The sequence below is a fragment of the Gallus gallus genome, chromosome 12 (assembly GCF_016699485.2).
Source record: "Gallus gallus isolate bGalGal1 chromosome 12, bGalGal1.mat.broiler.GRCg7b, whole genome shotgun sequence".
Taxonomy (NCBI): Eukaryota; Metazoa; Chordata; class Aves; order Galliformes; family Phasianidae; genus Gallus; species Gallus gallus.
Window position 1 is genome coordinate 8,793,072 of NC_052543.1, and position 19,321 is coordinate 8,812,392.

Sequence of the window (19,321 nt, forward strand, 5' to 3'; positions counted from 1 at the left end):
ACATTGAAGATGACAACATTTTGACAAATGACAACATCTTGAAGAAAGAGGAAACCCTGCTCTCTTTAGGAGTTGCCATGGCTTTCTGGGTGACGTGTTTGTACTGTTCTGTTGTCATGTTAAAAAAGACCATTAATCTAGACAGTTTTTCAGGGCCAGACTGTGCTCTGGAATTTGGTACCATTAGACATGTTTGAGATGCTAACTTCACTTATATAAACTTCAAATCAAACTTACTGTGTCTGAGGGAAGGAAGATCTCTTAAATGGTGAATCAACCATTGATTTCCTTTTGGTGCAGGATAAAAATCAAACCACTCTATTTTCAGACATAAACCAAATGACATTTTACATTGTCTTTGATGAGCAAAGCAGCACATTTCAGGTAGTGTATATGTTGTACACATATTCAGTGTGCATATATATGTGTTTAGAGAGTTTCTGCGCTCTTATTTCCAAACTATTGCACAACAAAAAATCCACAGAACTCAATGGTACAGACTCTCTCATGTCTCTTACAACACAATACGTGTGATGACATGACAATTAACAATTGTTTAACAATTCACTGACTTCCAAATAGGTGGTTTCCTTGTGCAGTTTTTTACCGGTAGCTTCTAGTATAGCTGCTAATATATGTGGGATGAAAGCATCGTAAAGAGCATGCAGAGCTCCCCAGTTTCTCACTAGAAACATGAGTGAACAGTTCCTCCAGTTTTTTTTTAAGCAGTGTCTGTCATAACTTCTCAATTTCAAACTGTTTTCTTTCCATCAGTATAATAACATTATCAGTTTGAAGTCAATAACTGATATCTTAACCATAAAACCCACAGAAATGCTTTTATTCCACAGGGTTCTGTATTACAGAGTATTAGAGAGTAAATATAATCCAGAAGTCAAACATGATAACACTTTAAAATGGCAGGGTCAGATTTGTTAATGCTTGGTTTAAAGGTCATGAGTGTACACTTCAGTTTTTATGGTACTATGTAATTTTTGTTTCTGCATTCTTTCATGTCTGGAAGACTCACGGCTATTAGGATGACACAACGTGTTGCCACGCCTGGCAACCATCTGAGCTCTCCACCTCTTTCCTCCTCCACCCACCCCCCAACGCTTTTTCCAGTTGTTTTATGAATGAGAACCATCATTAAAGTGATTTGCTGTGTTGGTAATGCTGTTTGCTTATGTATATTCTTTCCCTTTAGGTATCCTGTAGGAGTTATATGGTATGATCACATCTGTGAGACAACCACTCATCAATTTGAATTAAATAAGAGGCTTTCACAATCAAGTGATCAAATAACACACTTGATAAATGTTTATACAAGGGGAGATGGACTACATTCTAAGGCACATTTCAAGTTTTTATTATCATGTTTTGTATGCAGTGCAATCCAGTGCTTTTCACTGATCTCATCAGAGAGATTTTCCCCATCTCCTGCATTGCTCTCTCATTTTCTTCCCAAGCCCCATAAGTTCCATGCATTCCTAATCAGGGAACCTACAGTTATTCAGCTTGAGGAAGGCTAAGAAGGAGAATTAACAAGTTCCAGTGCTTAAAACCGACAATTTGTGAGAGGTTAAAAAAAATCTGTTATGTAGTCACATTTCTCTTCATTTTCTGTCTGGACATTACTTTTAGTATGAACCTAAAAATGCACAGTCTTCTTGCCAATAAGTTAAGAGTTAAAGGTTTATTTTGTGGGTTTTGCGAGTGAGTGGCCTTGCATCCAAGCATCACAACCAATATTTTAGTGCAATACTACGCAGCTTTTTCTTAGGAAGAGCAAATGTAGCTTGTGCAAAGTTACAGTTACATTCTCTGTTCTTCCCTCTTTTGCCAAGCTATCTCATAACCTCATGGTTTGGAGTAATACTGCTTCCAAATGCAAAGATGCAAGAGCACTGAGTAAGCATCTTAATTAATCTTAAGGGCAAATTATCCCTAAGCAACCTGATTGCCTTCTTGTCTAGTCAGTCGTCTCATCAAGAGCAGTGAATGTCATTCATGCCAACTTACCCGAGGATTCTGATCCGTCTCCAGCAACTTCCTTCTGACCAAAGTAGGGAGGTACAGACTGCAACTGGGTGGAAAAAACAGTAGGACAGTTAGACCTAAATGCTAGTGATCAGAGTTTTGAAGTCCAACATGTGGACAGCAATAAAGAGAGTGACCACTCCTAAAGTTATGCAGGAGATGCATTTGTGTGTGGCACCAGCTAAGGGCTAGCTGACTGACAGGCTGGGGGCAGCAGACAAAAGAACAGATCTTCTCACTGTGAAGCGTGTGTGTGGGCGGCAGGGGGGGAAGGGAGAAGTGTACATATCAAGAAGATGTAGATTCTATCAGTTGGTTTTCGTTTGATTTGGTTACTTTCAGTTCCTCTGCTTATTGAACACAGAATTGGCTGCTACTGCAGATGTGAGTTACATATCCCAGCACAGCCAGGAACTCTTCATGCAGAAGAGAGAGTGCTAGAAAGCCACAGCTGTTCTTTCTGCAGAAGAAATGTGTACCTGGCACACTATTTAATTCCAGTCAGTTTTCCTTGGGGATATGCCATAATGATATACTAGTAGTAGCTCACAGTTCCAATGCTTATAATTTATACTTATCCACATCTCTTGGTCCTCTCTGACAACGTACTCCTTTAACCTGGAGAGAGGCCAATAGTACCAGCAAGACTGAGCTTGGATGTCATTTTAAAATACAGTTTTTTGTTGTTTTTTTCTAGTTTTCTGATATGCAGCACGTAGAATTCCTGGAAACAGTGGTGGTTGCTGTGACAGAGGCTTTATAAACTTTTCAGAAAGGAGAACTGCAGCACTGCTGCTTAACTTGGAAATTCTGTTGCATTTAAATTCTTCTTTGCTAACTTGGCACATTGTTCTGTCTGATTCATTCTTACAGACCCGTTCTTTGCTGGGAGTATTTGAAGAAGATGCTGCTGCAATTTCCAACTACGTCAATCAATTATTTCAAGCAATGCATAGAGTATATGATGCACAGGTACTGTTACAGAATTCCTGAATGCATTACAAAGCTTTTGAACCACATTTTGTCTCTCTCGCTTTTTTTGGAAAATTTATATAAGCAAAGTATACATATATTTAAACTTCATGGAAGTGTTTCATGTTTATAAAATAAGCATTATTGTTTTTCCATATGCTAGGGAATGGTGAGGACTAAATAAGAATTTTCTCATCATCTTGTCATTTTATTGTATTCCCCAAATATTTCTAAATTGCTTGCTACAAAGGTCTCACTGTGCATAATAGTGTGGACCAAGAAGGACATATATATTTTACCAAAATACATTCATACTGTTTTACTCATCTGTCAGTAACTCTACTTTCATGCCAAGGCAGAACTTATTTTGTGTGTTTTTCTGAACAGTTAAGTTTATGGCTGTATTTTTAATTACCGTACACCTGTACTGTTGGACATTCTTACTGATTTGTTAGTCTTGCTCTTCTTATTGCCGTTAATCTGACTTTACTATTGCCTTTCTATTTTGCATTTTCTCCCATGTGTGTACAAGTCAGAGCTGTTGGTAGCCAAGTAGTCCTGAAGTCCATTGTAGTCTTTTCTTGCCTTCGCAAATATCAAATTCTTAGGAGGACAAATTTGAAATAACTAAAAGCAAATATGTATTATATACCATAAAAAATACAGAAGTCATTGTGCATAGTACAAGCTGTGAACTAAGTATTTGTAAATACTGATTATTTGCAACTCTTATCATTGCTATAGAAATGGAAGGGCAGAATTCCAGGTTTTCAGAAAAGCTAAGAAATCAGGATTCCTGCTTCTAAGTTCCATGTCTGCAATATTTTGCTTTTTAAATACGTGATTTTTTAAAAAATAATAATTTAAATCAAAAAGTAATAAACTTCTTTCTTTTTTTCTAAATTAGAATGAATTAAGTGCAGCGACTCATCTGACTTCAAAGCTTCTGAAGGAATATGAGAAACAGGTATAGTATAAATCACTGTTGGTTTCTGTGGTCAGGACTGTATTTTTGTAGTCTTATCTCCCAGAGCACAGTACAGAATGTATTCAGGTTTGATTCAGATAAAGCAAACTATTAAGGTTTGTGGCTCAAATCGTTGCCAAAAGAATCAGCCTATCTTCGTATCAGTTCTTCCAATGAAAACACAGGTGCTTTCCATTCTGCATGGAAAAATGGTGCACATAAAGAGTTTGCTGAAGAGAAATGTGTCCTGTTATTACTATTTTCCAGAATTAAGTTCTTCGTACTATGATGAATGTTAATAAGTTCTGGAGATTTTATTTCTATTGTTGTTTTAGAATAGTTCAGTTGGAAGAAACCTACAAAGATGAACCAAAAGTTAAAGCTTATTAATGAGGCATTATCCAAATGCTTTTTGAATAATGACAGGCTTAGGGAATCAATCAGCCACCTCATTAGGAACCCTGTTCCAGTTCCTGACAACTCATGGCGAACAGATTTTCCCTAATATCTAATCTGAACCTCCCCTGATGCAGCACTGTACCATTCCCATGCATCCTGTCATCTGTTCAAGAAGAGAAGGGGCAGAGAAAAGGGGGGGAGAGTGAGTGAGGGAGAATTTATTGCTTACTGTTTTCCAAAAAATCTTTTTTATTTGAGACAATTAAAAAAAAAAAAAAAGGGCTTCACAAAATAGTCCCACAGTGTATTGCAACTGCACCATCTTAAAATAAATACCTAATGTATTCTTAGACATGAATATTACATTTGCGTGAATGGCAGAAAACACTACAGCATACCTCCTTTTGTTTTTTTGCAGCACTTTCCACTAGGGGGAGATGATGAAATTATGAGTTCTACTTTACAGCAATTTGCAAAAGTGATCGACGAGGCAAGTACTCGCATTCATTTCGTTTACTTTGCTAATGTTTGTCATGTATTCACTTTGACTTCTTAGACCATAGTCTTAAGATTGGAGGTTCAGAAATGGCTTTCATTTGATGATGTTGAGCTTTTGATGCAGTACAAGCTTAGGGTTACGTAACATGAAGGTAAAGAATCAATTCAGCAAAATGAGTACACATTGCTGACGATCAACGTAGTTTAACTACAAAACTAAAAGCATTACAGAATGATAAGTGACATTACAGAGTGATAAAAAACACCTTTGTCTCATCAGGGTATTTGCATCCCCTGGTTTCAGATACCTGACTGATAAAGGAGCCTTTTCTGTCTGTATTAGAGACAGACTGAGTGACTGACTCTTCTGAAAAAATATTTTAGCATCGTTGAGAATCAGGATTTTTCCTCATGATCCCTCTCCTCTGTTTAAACAGTACTTTTTGAAAGAAAGAGCGTTTTGTTTGGATCATCCTCTGTAACCTGAGAAAGACGGACTGTGATGTAGCTGGAGAGAAGCTGGAGAAATAAATTGAGTGGTCACCAGAAGGTGCAAGGCCATCTTCTGACATGATTCAGCAATTTGGAGCATAGATGGAGGGAAGAAGGGAAAAATACTATGCTGTGAAGGTCTTTTATGTAAAGATGATGGTGAAATAAGGAGAGAATAGCTGCAAAAGTGAATTTGCAAAATTACGTTCAAGTTGTACATCAAGTTTCAGTGAAACCTCTCTTGCTTTCTTACTTTCCTTAGTCTCAGTACTGTTTTCCTAAAAATGCCCTTTTTTCCCTTATTTTACAGCTCAGTTCTTGCCATGCAGTACTTTCAACTCAACTTGCAGATGCAATGATGTTTCCTATTACTCAGTTTAAAGAAAGAGATCTAAAAGGTAGGATGGTCAAACAAATACTGCTTTTTGCCATGGCAACAATAACAAAAGTCACAGCATTCTGTCTCTATAGCTCTTATTGTACACAATAGGATCTGCCACTTATTTTTCAGCTCTCGAGTGTATGCATCTCTGAATGTTGCTAATGTAAGATATTTCTACTCAGGAGAGCACTAGAGTTGAAGAACTAAGTATTACTGTGTTACAACAAAAATACTACTTACATTATAGAAGCAGCTACCCAAGTTGAAAATTTTGGAGTTGCTGTAAATGTTTTCAGATAATTTGCATGTTCAGGAAATAATTGTGTATATACCAACATCACAACATAAATATACTGACTGAATTAAATTCAAAAGATGAAGTGCCAGAACTGTGGTATTTCCTTAATTAATGTAGCACTAATAATGCAATAGAAAGCACAGCAATAATAGGGTAACAAAGTTCTAGGCTAGAGTAAGTAAGTAAAGATAAGCCTAAATGCAGAAGCCATAGACACAGAAACAAAAGAAAATAAGCTGCTTACCCTTGGAAGGCCTCAGGTATGCAGGGATCTCCAACAAGATACCCTTACCTCCGATGCTAACCCTTAAATGAAGTCTGGGAAGGGGTGGATCCTGACTCCACCCTTGCTGGTCACTCAGCGGCATTGCATTGCATTGCATTGCATTGTGTGCACCTGAGCTCCCCTGGGTTGGCCCTGCCTTCCCACCAGGTGCTCAGTCACTGCTTCAAGCCATGACTTAGCATTTCCACTAGAATTACTAAGGTTTAGGGAGGGAGTTCTTTTACCCTACTGGTAGTACTTTGTAAGCATAAACATAAGATGAAGAACTTTTTATTTTTGTAACAGCTCTGGCTTAATCTGCCTGGCTTAAAATAATAGAACTAAATATGATAGACTTTACTCAAGGTGCTAAATTGAAGAGGCTGGTGTGGCAAATGGGTTTCAAATATAAACCAAAGTTAAAAACAAAGTAATTTGGATCCACAACGGTGAATTTTTTTGAGGCTAATATTACTGCTTAGAGCCTGGGAAGGTATCCTGTCAATATTTTCTGAACAGGCAATAGTAGCAAATGAAATCTTCTTACTAGCATTTTTTTTAAACACCAGCTAACATAGTATTAAATTATACAGTACCTCATTATGTACTTTACAGACACTTTCTTTAAAGCTTTTGCATACTTTTTTTCTTTGTCTTTGCTTTACGGTAAACCTGAACGTGGCTTTTTACTAGTTTATGTTGTGAAGTGACACAAAAATGCAATCAAGATTAGAGCAAGTTTTCCTAAGCATTGTACTGATCTCTGTTTCCTGACTGAGACCGGAAAAACATGACTAATTTTAGGTAGGAGAAATTACACATGTAGCAGTAATCACAGTGTTGTGGGACTTTCTGTTTCCTGATACTTTCCCTTCTCATGTGCTTACACTTCCCCAACTAAGACTGAAGCCCTGAGCAGAACAATAGGTGATGCTTTTGGACTAATTATCTTTTTCAAAGTCTTTGGAAAAGAAGTGTCTCCTTAACTTAGTACAGTACAGTATCATTTTTGGTAAGTCAGAGAGCAACATAAATGGTACTGAGATCCAAAGTAGGAGCAGACTTTGCCAGCTGCAGATGCCTGTACTGATAATTTAGTACAGTATGAGGTATGAACTGCACCTGTTCAGCAGTGCAACGTGATGTGAGATGCCTTTATATATCTATATGTACGTTAATAATAATTTCACTAACTGTGATATATTGTTTTGTAGAGATATTAACTCTAAAAGAAGTTTTCCAAATTGCAAGCAATGGTAAGTGTAAAATAGTCAGTGTTACAGATATTGCAATACAATGGTATTGTGGAATATTTACTCAGAAAAATCAGTGAAGATAGTTGGAAGGCCTAAAGTAATTACGCTGTAATTTGTTTTCAGTGATATTTAGGTAGCCAGCTACCCTTGAACACGTTGTAAATCTCTGCTTTGTAGACCAAAGCATTAAGGCAAATAGTATTAGTCTTCCTCACAATACTTTATATGTGTATATAGTTATGAAATAATTTAGGGTTATGCTTCTAAAATTAATGTAAAGAGTATGGTGTTAGCTTAGTTTTTAAACTCAGGACTTAAAATGGATTGATAAATACAAATCTCATCTCCCTAAAACTTGTTTGATAGTCTTCTTCCTAATTGTCAGTAGTTACTTTTGCTCTGTTATGTCCTTCTCTTAATCTAGATAGCTTCATTGCTTCAGAGGCAAAAAAGATGAGTTAGAGTTTTTCATGGAGAGTTGACTCCATGTAGTAATTATGAAGAATCAATAAGAATTATTAAAGGCTTTATTATGGCAGAACTTTGTATTTGGGTTGCTATACAGGACACGGGGATATGAAAGTTTTTATGCTCTATTTCATGATTAATTTATCAAAATGATCCCTTATTCTTTCTTCATTGCTCAGACCACGACGCTGCCATTACCCGATACAGTCGGTTGTCAAAAAGAAGGGAAAATGAGAAGGTTTGTAAAACAAAATGCTGATAAGACGACTTCTAGAGGGGTTAAGAATTAATTTTTGTCTAATGTATGTGTGTGATGAAAGACGATGTACAGCAGATTGCACTTGAAGTTTCGTAGTTGACATTTTAGCATTCCAGACAGTTTGCTTCAGAACATGCAAATAAGCTTTCTTGAACACACTGAAAAAGCTAGAAGGTGAAAGTTGTGATGCTGTAGGCCAGTTGTTTTGTAACAAACTGACTACTGTTTATAATACTGTATGTACTTTTCATACATCCCTCATCTGTGAATTACAGAAAGGGAATTATAGCACAAAAAGAGTTATTGCTGATAGAGCCTAGAACATTACTGTATTGTTTTGTTTTTTCTTACTGTTTATAAAGCTGTTGATTAACGTGAAGGCCTGTGATTAATACCAAGACTCAAACATTCTTTTTTCCCCTCCTCCCCTTGTCTGTATCTCTTTAGATCAAGGCTGAAGTTACAGAAGATGTGTATACTTCCAGAAAAAAACAGCATCAGACTATGATGCATTATTTCTGTGCACTAAATACTCTTCAGTACAAGAAGAAAATTGCTGTGTTAGAACCCTTGCTAGGATACATGCAAGCTCAGGTAATTTCACATTCTATAAATTGTAGGTCTGAAAGAAGACATAAGAGTACTTCAGTTCATCTACTGAAATTGATTGCAAGATCTCTTTTTACAATCCAGGGAAGCAAACCCCATCTCCATCCCTGTAGCTGTCACACTTGTTGCCAAGTGCCGTTAACACTATTCATTTACTGTTTTATCAAAGGACATTTTTGAATCTCATCATGACATGCTCCCATTGAAGTATCTTTTGGGGAAGTGTGGGCACCAAATAGAAAGATCTAATTCTAATCCAAATTATAGATGGCTAAATTTGAGGTCTCAGTGGCTGGTGCTATTCTTTTAGCTTATTGCTTTGGTTTTTTTCCTCCACTGGATCACTAACAGAAATAGCTGATTAAAGTTTTCATGCATGCAGGTCTGAATAAAAATACACTTTCTTAGACATTAACATGGAGACAGATAAGCTTTTTCCTGTGGCAGCTATTCTGAGATAATTATCAAAATCACATCACTACTGTTTCTAATCAAGGGCGTGAAAGAACTGGAATGCTCAAGATAATTCCAATTTGATTTTAATTAATATAATGGGTTTATTTCAGGATGAGTGTTATATAGAAAGCTTTTTGGAAACTTTCTAGCATCTGGCTAGATGTAGGAATTACTTTCTGCACAGTGTTTAAAACTTTTCCACGTGCAAGAACTCTTGTTTCCCTTGGAGCTTGTACACACTAAGCTTTAAGTGTTTTCTTTCACGAGGTAGATAGTGCAACCTGTTGCTCAGGTGCAGTTTTTTACTGAATCTGAGAACAGGAATGGCAGGACTGCCCCCCCATGGCTTCTTATTCTGATATTTCATACGGCTAAATTCAGCTTACATGGCAGTTTTCCTGAACCAATATGGAGTGATATGTTTTAAGATCACATTGTCCATCCCCCTTGGCACAATCCACAGTTAGAGGAGTGACCCAGACAAGTGTCTACAGTCACAGATTTCATTTCACTTGCTCTGTTCACATCCTCTCAGTGCAATTAAATTCCTTCGCAATGTCAACATCAATCTTCACTTGCAGACAAGAACTTGCATTCTGCTCCTTCTGCTGAGACTGCTGGGAATAAGGAATAAAACTGGATTTCTTTTTGAAGCTTTAACCTTCTATCATTTATTTATTGATAGGTTTATTTAGTTTCATTTATGACTAAGTTCACCCTTTTCCTCTTTTTTTTTTTTTTTAAGATAAGCTTTTTTAAAATGGGTTCAGAAAATCTCACTGAGCAACTGGAGGAATTTCTCACCAACATTGGCACAAGTGTACAAAAGTAAGTTGTTGTTAAATTCTGGACTTCTTTTGCACAACTATTTTTCTATGTCCACTTAGTAATATATTGTCTTTGTTAGTAACACAAAACTTACCTTAGTGTTCGCAGGGAAATGGAGTGCGAAATAGAGAACATGCAGCAAACTATAGAAGACTTGGAAGTAGCCAGTGATCCACTTTATTTGCCTGATCCGGATCCTACGAAATTTCCTGTCCATAGAAATCTTACACGGAAAGCTGGCTATCTCAATGCAAGAAAGTAAGACTAACTTGTTACTTAAGTCTTAAAATATTTAGCTTTGGGAAAGCTAGAAACATACGCTATATTGTTTTGGAATAAGCAATGCTGATCTTAAATATGTAGTTCAGTGTAGTAAGTCACATCAGAGCTGTTCTGTTTCTTTCATTGGATTCCCTCATTTATTTATGAGAGTGTAATTTCACTGGACTGTAATTGTAAACCAACAAGACTGCAGTTAGAAGTATTTTTGTATAAGTATTCAATAACACTCTGGGATTCAAGATACTGATAAATAGAACCAGCTTGGATTGTACAGGGCAAATCACTATTGCCTAAAAACACTTTGAGCATCCTTCATAGTTTCATGAGGTAGTCTTTCTTCCGCTGGAGGGAGCTGTTATGCTATTAAAGTCATCTTCAGTGGTTGAAAATAAGTTGTAACAGTAAGATTTTTCTTTCCAGTAATTTGCATAACAACCTCCAAACAGACAGGTTTCTTTTAAAATTTAAATTAATTTTATATTTAACTGTTAAAGTGAAATACTTCCTGAAAGAGGCCTGAATTTCTGCCATAGAACACAATCGCAGCAATTAATACTGAAGAGAGTATCTGAACAACAAGGGAGACTAAACCACAAGCATTACTGACTTTTGGTCCCTTTGTTGTTTTGCATGGAGCACATTTGAGTTCCTTTTCTTCTGGAAGAAAAGGAACTCAAATGTGCTCTATGCAAAACTTCAGTAATCTCACTGAATGATACAAAATACCTGGAAAATTGAGGTGTCTTACATACCTTAGCTAATGCTTACCTCAAGTTTTCCAATGAAAGCAGAGTTCAGAGATCATATAAAATACTTTAATAACGTATATCAGTTGAATATGCATGTTTCATAAAGCAGTGCTATAAAAACTGAAAATCAAAATTAAAGAACTGATGTCTTTTTAATCTCAGTACAGTCTCATAAAATCAAAGAAAGCAAATATTTTTGTAAACTTTGCCCAGCAGTGGATTTAAAATAAGTATGCATCAGATAGAGACTAATTTAGCCATAAAGCTAACCTAAAACATTAAACAAAGAAAATTTCTGAAGTGCTTGTATGGCTTGCTCATGTAATTTTTATTTAAAATATTCTAGTTATAGAGCTGAGCTGCACCCCTAACCTACTAAACAGGGATATCTCTTTTCATGGTCTAGTAAAACAGGGCTGGTATCTTCCAGTTGGGAGAGGCAGTTCTACTTCACTCAAGGTGGAAATCTGATGAGCCAGGCAAGAGGTGATGTGGCTGGGGGACTTGTCATGGACATAGACAATTGTTCAGTAATGGCTGTGGACTGCGAAGACAGACGGTACTGTTTTCAAATAACATCTTTTGATGGTAAAAAGTAAGTATTCTTACATTAGTTCTATCTGTATGAAAAACATACTCACTATTTAAGAAAATAGGTCTGACTCCAGACAGATTATAGCTTGATAGATTTGGAGTGCATTTAGAACCTCAGTCTGGAATGTCTGCTATCTTTATTGCAATGCTGCCTTTGTTCCCTAGCAGCTTATGTTAATGTAGCTGAGTGGCACTTCAGAATAAAGTTACAGTATTCATTTTACAGTACTGTCCTACCCATAGCTTTCAAGTAGAAATTCAAACTGAATATGATTTCTGGGGAAAAGAGAAGGCTTAAAACTTGACCAGCTTTTTCTGGGCAGCTCCAAAGCAGTTTTATTTAATCTGAAATAAGTACTTTAAGAGAGTAAAATGTTACCGTTTGGGATTAGTTGTACAATTAACAAACATACAGTTAGCAGAGTGGTGTGGTTAGGAGGGTATATTACAGGCTTTATAGTTAGAAAGATTAGCATGGTGGAAAGAGATAATAATAATAAAAAAAAAAAATGCTCACCTGTGTCCTAGGCTCACAGTAAAAAACTCCAAAGGGAACAATCTCCAGAAAGAGATACTTCTCCAGTGGCAGTCAGCCCTTAAATGGAGGTCTAGGAGAGGTGCAGCCAGGCTCCACCCCTTCTGGCCACACAGCTGAATTGCCTTCACCTGTGCTCCCAGGGCTGACCCAGTCCTTGCCTCAGGTGATCAGTCAGTGGTTCAGGCTGTGACTCAACAGTTCCCATGCAGAAGTGTTATATTAAATTCCTGGTGTTAACTTCTTATTGATTTGGGGATTTTTAAAAGTAGTTTTGGTTGTTTTAAGAAATTAGTTTTGTAAATTCTAATATTTGGGAAATAATAAATAAGCCAAGTTTAATAGTATGCTTTGGATGCTTGTTAGATTAAATCTGTCTTGGAAACTCCCATTTTCTTTATGATGTGCATAGTTCCTGTAAGCTATGTTGAAGACAAGTAGATCAAACCTCAAGGTTCAGAGTATATGTCATTTTAATGAAAATGGCACTACGCGGATTTACCGCTCTGCTGAACTCTTACATTAAACCTATAGCCAACTTCTAAGTGTTCGTGCTGTAATATGATGGCTTTAATGTATTTAAATTCTAATTCATTTCAAAATGACTTTTCAGTGGACTATATGGTTAGAAATATAACAAGAGACATGTATCTAGCAGAGGTATAAATACATTCCTAAGCTGTCATCATTTGTTTAAATCTACCTTAAAATGTCAGGAAGCAAAAGCCATACCTCTTCTTAAGTCTGTATGGTGATTTATTTTCCATCTGATCAGAGAGAATGAGTGTGTCACAACATGCTTCTTATTGCTTATTAAGTTATTATTTTCAGATTATGTATCTATCAGAATGAGGTAACTTCCCTTCAAAAATGATTGCCATGTACATGAATTGAAAACTAGCCTGAAAAATAGTAGTACATACAGCATAAACTAAATAACTGTAAAAAAATAAAATAACACACACAGAAAAAAAACCCCAGTAAGCTCAGTGCCTTCTCTTTTCACACTTCTATCTGTTTTAAAAATGATGCTGATGCCATCAGAACGAGGCTGGTTGTTTTCTCTGATGGCCAACAAATCCTTCAGGAAACAGCAGTTATTCGGCTTCAGCTCAGGAAGCATCGCTCAAATTAACTTCAGTATATTTCTGCATAGTTAGAAAGGCTGAAGCTTGCGATACAGTACCTCGTACCGTAGGAGAAGGCTCTCATTTTTCAGAGTTTGACCTAAATTATAACCGTGGAAAGGTATTTCTCTTAAGCAAGTAAGATGAGCTCTTCAATTGCTGTAAGTGGATGGGTGTTGTAGAGGATATAGGAAAATGAATTTTCTTTCCCCAGTTAAATGTTGTCTGCACTCAGTACACAGAATCTTCAGACTTGATTATTTCTTTGTGCAATGCACAAACATGAAAAGGGAGTTTCTAATCTGAAAGGATACATGAGGCATTTCAAATAGGCAAAATGTTGTTTTCCATTCTCTTTCAGGTCTTCAATCTTACAGGCAGAGAGTAAAAAAGATTATGAAGAGGTAAGCTTGCAGGAGGTTCACATGGCGTCGAGTGACTTTTCTGTTGCACAGAAGGGAATACATTAATAAAAATAGTTGGAGTGCACATTTTATATTTGTCAGGCAGCAAATAGTGAACATTCTATCCTTGACAACTTTCAGAATGTCTGACAAAATATTACTGTATTTAAATCCTTTTCCATAATAGAGTGGGATTAGAAAAAAATTGTTCCAAAAGCCATTTAAGGCATGTTTGGGCAAACAGCTGAATAAGGAAATACAGAAAATGTGGAACATTCAGCCTGGATTTGAATTCCTCTGCAATCTTTATTGTTGTATTGGGATAAAATAGTGTTTTATGCTATTTTTAAGGCTTTTAGCTGGGCTGTGATAGCCTGGCCCTGAAATTACAAATGAGGTGGAAAAGGTGCTGAAAGCAGTCAGTGCTGGGAGTATTTAATCAGATTTCTTGGTAAGAAGCTATGACAAATCTAATATTTTCTCTTTTCCTCTCTTTTTCAGTGGATATGCACAATAAACAACATATCTAAACAGATATATCTAAGTGAAAACCCTGAGGTAACCTTCACCAAAATTTATCACACCAGTAATATTTTCATACATAGATACACACAAAATGAACAAGAGATTAACTGGATCTAACTGGGTAGCACAGAACTGAGTACTTCCCACGTGTCTCATCTGATGCTTCACATTGTGTGCCTTTATAGATCTATGAAAGCATACTCCCAATTCTTTCAGTCATCTGCAGTGCTTCTGTAGGAGGGGTAAAAATTATGTAGCTTTTGTCTTTGATAGCATGTTTTGATAGCTTCAGGATTCCTTTTTTGTATTTGACAGATGATAGTTTTGTTACAAATGGATATGACACATACGTGGATGGATACATGTAATTTATACCAGAGCAAATTGGAATTTGGTGAATTAGATAAACATAATTTTGCAGGAAAGACGTTTACACTACATAAAAGAGTTATTTGACTTTTGAAGATTTAGAAATCGATGTACATGTACAGAGTTTGGTGTCATAAGTTTATTTCTATGCTTTGTATTCATAAATATAAACTTATATGGATATAAACTTAAACTGTGACCATCATTCCCTAAACCAGAGGATTTGGCCCAACAAAATCTGTTGTTTTGTAACGGAGCATGGAACTATATGTGAGTAATGTACAGAAAGAGAAGTCATACTCCTTGATTTGCTGTTCAGGTTTGAAGCAGTGATGGGTTATATGAAAGGAGACTTTCCAGTGCTTCCATGCCAGATATGAGCACTGCAGTTAGAGCAGCTGAATAACACCGGGATCTGTTGCTGAAGGCACGTGCTCTGATGAGTTCAAAGCTGAGGTTGTTTAGTCCGGGCATAGAGGAGTGCAAAGCCCTTAGATGAGTGAGGGTGTATTTACTTACATTGTGCATGAATTCGAGAGAATAGGATCTGTGATCCCTTTATAACAATTAGAACTCGACATTTTAAAGCTTTTTTACAGTTCTGATGGTTTTAGGATTATGAATGTCAGTTGCTGAATAAAACTTGTCTGAAGGGCGGAAATATCTTCTGAAAAGCACTGCTTGAAAACGGATTGCTCGCAGCTCTTTCTGTATTTCCTGTGATATCACTGCCTTCTCACTTCACAATGGCTTTATACTCTCATTTTCTGAGTCACTTGCACAAAACTTTGCTTCTTCACTCCTTTGTCTCCTGTATCTTCTCTCTCCAAAATCCTCTTTATTTCAGGACTTTTACTGTTGGCTTTACCCCGTGAAGTAAAGCCATCAATACTGATATCTCAGAACAAGTAATTTCAATAAAAGACTAAAACTGAGTTATTAAACTTTAATAGGTCTGTTATTTGCTGAAATAACATTGTTACTTGGTGGCTATTTTGATAGTCATTCCTGTCTTGGTTTTAAAGAAACATTTAAACATTCCCAAATTTCAGGTGCAGACTTCTGAGTCTCTGTGTTTTGTTAGTAGTCAAGAGGTAACGTTTTTTAAGTGAAATCTTTATTTTTCTTCCTATATCTGCTTGCTTATTTTATCAGACAGATTGCAGTTTTACTGCCGGCTTTTACTAACATTTGTAGTATTATAAAGCAAGTGTATTCACTCAGGTGTAGAAAGTGAACAGCACAAAATGTGACAAGTTCGAAGATGCTACAAATATGTTACTGAAAGGGGACAGTTTAGAACTTCTGTCAGTTGCACATAAAACTAAAATCTGGCACTGTATTTTGAAGAAAATGTTTTCATTTACTTGTTGCAGGAAATTGCTGCACGTGTAAACCAGTCAGCTCTCGAGGCCGTTACTCCATCACCTTCATTTCAGCAGAGGCATGAGAGCATGCGTCCGACTGTGTAAGCTGCTAACCGTGGTCATTTGAAGAGCACTTCTGAAAAGAATCTTGCATTAAGTTCCAGTAAAAAGCAAACCAAACAAAACCAATCAACAACAACAACAAAAAATTCATAACAAAACCTCAGCTTTCTGTGTTCAGAGTGAAAGCTTTGATAGGCTTAGAGGAACATTTCTCAAATTTGCCTTGCTAGTGTTGTTTAGCATCCATTGCTGCAAGCAATCCAGATTTCCTGCCAATTAGAAAGTTTTGTTACATTACATTACACCTGGTTTGTTTGTTCTCTGTATTCATGCTGAGTTTTATCTTACTGTGTACAAATCCTGGAAGCAGATCTCAGACTACTCTATTTTGTGTGCAATTGTACATTGATGTTAATCTGGTGGCATTATTAATGCAAATAGTAACTAGAACTGACTTAAATTTGTTTGGAATGTAGGCTCTGACTATTTGACTATATCCTATCCTCTTCAGTTTTTAGATCTTGTTTTGGAATATTATAGTCATCTTCCCTTGGTTGAATTGATTCTCAACCAACCTGAAATTAAGATGCCTTCACTTCCAATTTTTTGTTCTGTTTCAGACAATCTCGGCCTCCCACAGCCCGCACGAGCAGCACGGGGTCACTGGGATCCGAATCCGCCGCTCTGTCTGCACTGTCCTTGGATTCACTCGTTGCCCCTGACACTCCTATTCAATTTGACATAATATCTCCAGTTAGTGAAGATCTGCCTGGTCAAGCAAAGTCTTCAGGGCAGTCAGGCAGGTAGGAAATGTAGAAAGAAAAAATGAAGTCCCCAATTAAATGTGAATTTAAAAAAATAATAAAAAAAAAAACGTTTAGGCTGCAGCTCCACACACACCCATTCCTTTGTCCACACTCTTTCTTGTTTTAAAATAATAATTTACAGATTTACAGTGACCTGTGAAGCAAAACAAATATTTGTTGTTGTTGTTGTTAAATATAGTAATAGAATGTGACTGATTTACATACATTAGATTCAGAATGTTGTTTTCTAATTTGCAGCAGCTTTTCTTGCTTTAGCAGCTAATGCTTTTTTTTAATTTGATTTATTTTAATAATTTGGTTTCACAAAGTATTTTCCTTTCCTATTGCTTACTCACCCAGCAGCTTGGGTTATTTCCTCTTGGAAATTCAAGAGAAATTTGGTAGCCCTGCCTCCAGGTGATGATGGCATACGATGACACTCTTCTTAAACTGAAAGGTGAGTGAAAATGATCTAGGCTTCTAGAGTGATCTCACATATAGACAAGTTAAAATTGTCTAAGAGCTCTTCCCAAAATAGAAAAACCTTTTCTCCGAGCTGAATTTTTTTCAATTTTCCCATACAAAAATGATAATAAAAAACTGTAAATCAGCACTGCATTTCTGGAACTATTTGTACAGAATTCAGATATTAAGAAAACACATTTGCAGCTCCAGCTCTCGTAAGGGAAAAAAGTCACTATAGTGTGTTCTGTATTCCCCTGCCCTCTAGAAAAATAACTTCTAGTTGTTTAACTCATATGTACATGAAAATGGTATATATGCAACATTTTTCCCCCTCTGGACAGTTCTTTGTTGCTTGGTATAACAGAATAATCAGTTGGCTAACTACATCATTAAGAACATACTGATTTAAAATCAATCTTGAACTGTATTCCAGGAATTGGAAAGCTTAATACTTCAGCTAAATTCATGTCATCAGTTATAGCTTAATTCTAGAAAATTGTGTTTTTCATACAGAAGCGATTCAGAGTTTTGCATATTCTGTCCGTAGAGAATTGCAATGTTTGGTACAGAATGCAACGTGCTACTTTAAAACACATTTTATATAAATAAATAAATATAATATAATATATAGACATACCCTAGTTTCTGATGCTGATGACATAATCTTTTTATTTTGTGAGATCCCGTGAGATTTTGCATTTCCTGTCCCCATCTAGCCTCGAGTCACAAGTGTAAGCAAAAAAACCTGCTAATAGAATTTATCTGTAGTGTATTTACATAGGTCATATTTCAGTGGGAGGATTCTTGATTGAGTCCTCATTATTTAATGATGTAGTAATGCAACCTCACCTGAACAGGAGAGATTCACATAATTTTTCTCTGACTTAGTTCTGAAATTTGCTTTCAGAACACTTAACAATAGAGAAGGTGGTGCATTAATTACTCCCCTATAAAACCTAATTCAAAGTTTATGAGCACTTAATAAATTTATTTTAAGTAATTTCCCTGTTCTCCATATTCTTTTCAGCATTGCTTTACTGCTTTTAAAAATACAGACTTGGAAGCCTAGAGTATTTTCACTTTTGGTTGTAACTGATAGCACTTCTGAGAGCCAGAAACGGCCACATTTCTCTTGACTCTAGGAGTAAAACCCCAGTGGTGTTTTCAGAAAGCTGCATTTGAAATAAAACCAGAGACTTTTCTTCAGTAAGTAATGCATCAACCTGAGACAGTGCTAAGAGGTGTGGTGCTGCTTTGGAGTAATGAAAGGAGTAGCGTTTGGCTGTACTTCCCAAAGCTGTTCTGCCATATTTCATTCCCTCAGGCTTAATTCACGTATAAAAAATGCCATGGGAGCCAAACTCTTTGCAGCAGCAATAGGACAATAATACCTGCTATTCTCCCCGTCATTTGACAGTTTGTCTTATTCCCAATTAAATTTCTTGCCCTTACAAATTGCTTGCCTTTATCATAGGTTATTCCTCCAGATTACAAGTTTGTGAAGTCATGATCTTGTTCTCATTTTATGCAGCATGAGACTACATTATTCATTAGTGGTTCCTGTAATCTGACTCCTGGTTTAATGTTCTCATTTTTTAATAGACGCACAAATCCTTTTGGTGAAACGGGAGGCTCAAAATCTGAAACTGAAGGTAAAAAAACCCAAAACTTCATTGCAAAATGAATCAGAGAATTTACAAGTTGATTTTGTATGTTACCTCCACCTTTTCTCCTTGTTTAACACCAGCTTTAGTGTGTTTAGATACGTTACATTAGCAGTGTATTAGACAAGTGAGTTAAATCAGACTGCTGGCTGAAAGTCCTGGTTCTTGTTCTCTGCTATAAA

General features: G+C 36.4%; 1 protein-coding gene across 2 annotated transcripts in view; it reads left to right on the forward strand.

Annotated features, from left to right (window-relative positions):
* Positions 1–19,321, forward strand: part of APPL1 (adaptor protein, phosphotyrosine interacting with PH domain and leucine zipper 1) — a 29,659-nt gene that overhangs the window by 1,684 nt on the left and 8,654 nt on the right. For both annotated transcript variants that reach the window (XM_004944584.5, XM_414344.8), the window contains exons 2-16: positions 2,914–3,012; positions 3,920–3,979; positions 4,797–4,868; positions 5,679–5,766; positions 7,528–7,569; positions 8,217–8,275; positions 8,744–8,890; positions 10,107–10,189; positions 10,289–10,447; positions 11,627–11,815; positions 13,838–13,880; positions 14,382–14,438; positions 16,151–16,242; positions 16,825–17,007; positions 19,078–19,127. In XM_004944584.5, the coding sequence (XP_004944641.2) occupies positions 2,914–3,012; positions 3,920–3,979; positions 4,797–4,868; positions 5,679–5,766; positions 7,528–7,569; positions 8,217–8,275; positions 8,744–8,890; positions 10,107–10,189; positions 10,289–10,447; positions 11,627–11,815; positions 13,838–13,880; positions 14,382–14,438; positions 16,151–16,242; positions 16,825–17,007; positions 19,078–19,127 (1,423 nt within the window). The remainder of the gene's footprint in view (positions 1–2,913; positions 3,013–3,919; positions 3,980–4,796; positions 4,869–5,678; positions 5,767–7,527; positions 7,570–8,216; positions 8,276–8,743; positions 8,891–10,106; positions 10,190–10,288; positions 10,448–11,626; positions 11,816–13,837; positions 13,881–14,381; positions 14,439–16,150; positions 16,243–16,824; positions 17,008–19,077; positions 19,128–19,321) is intronic.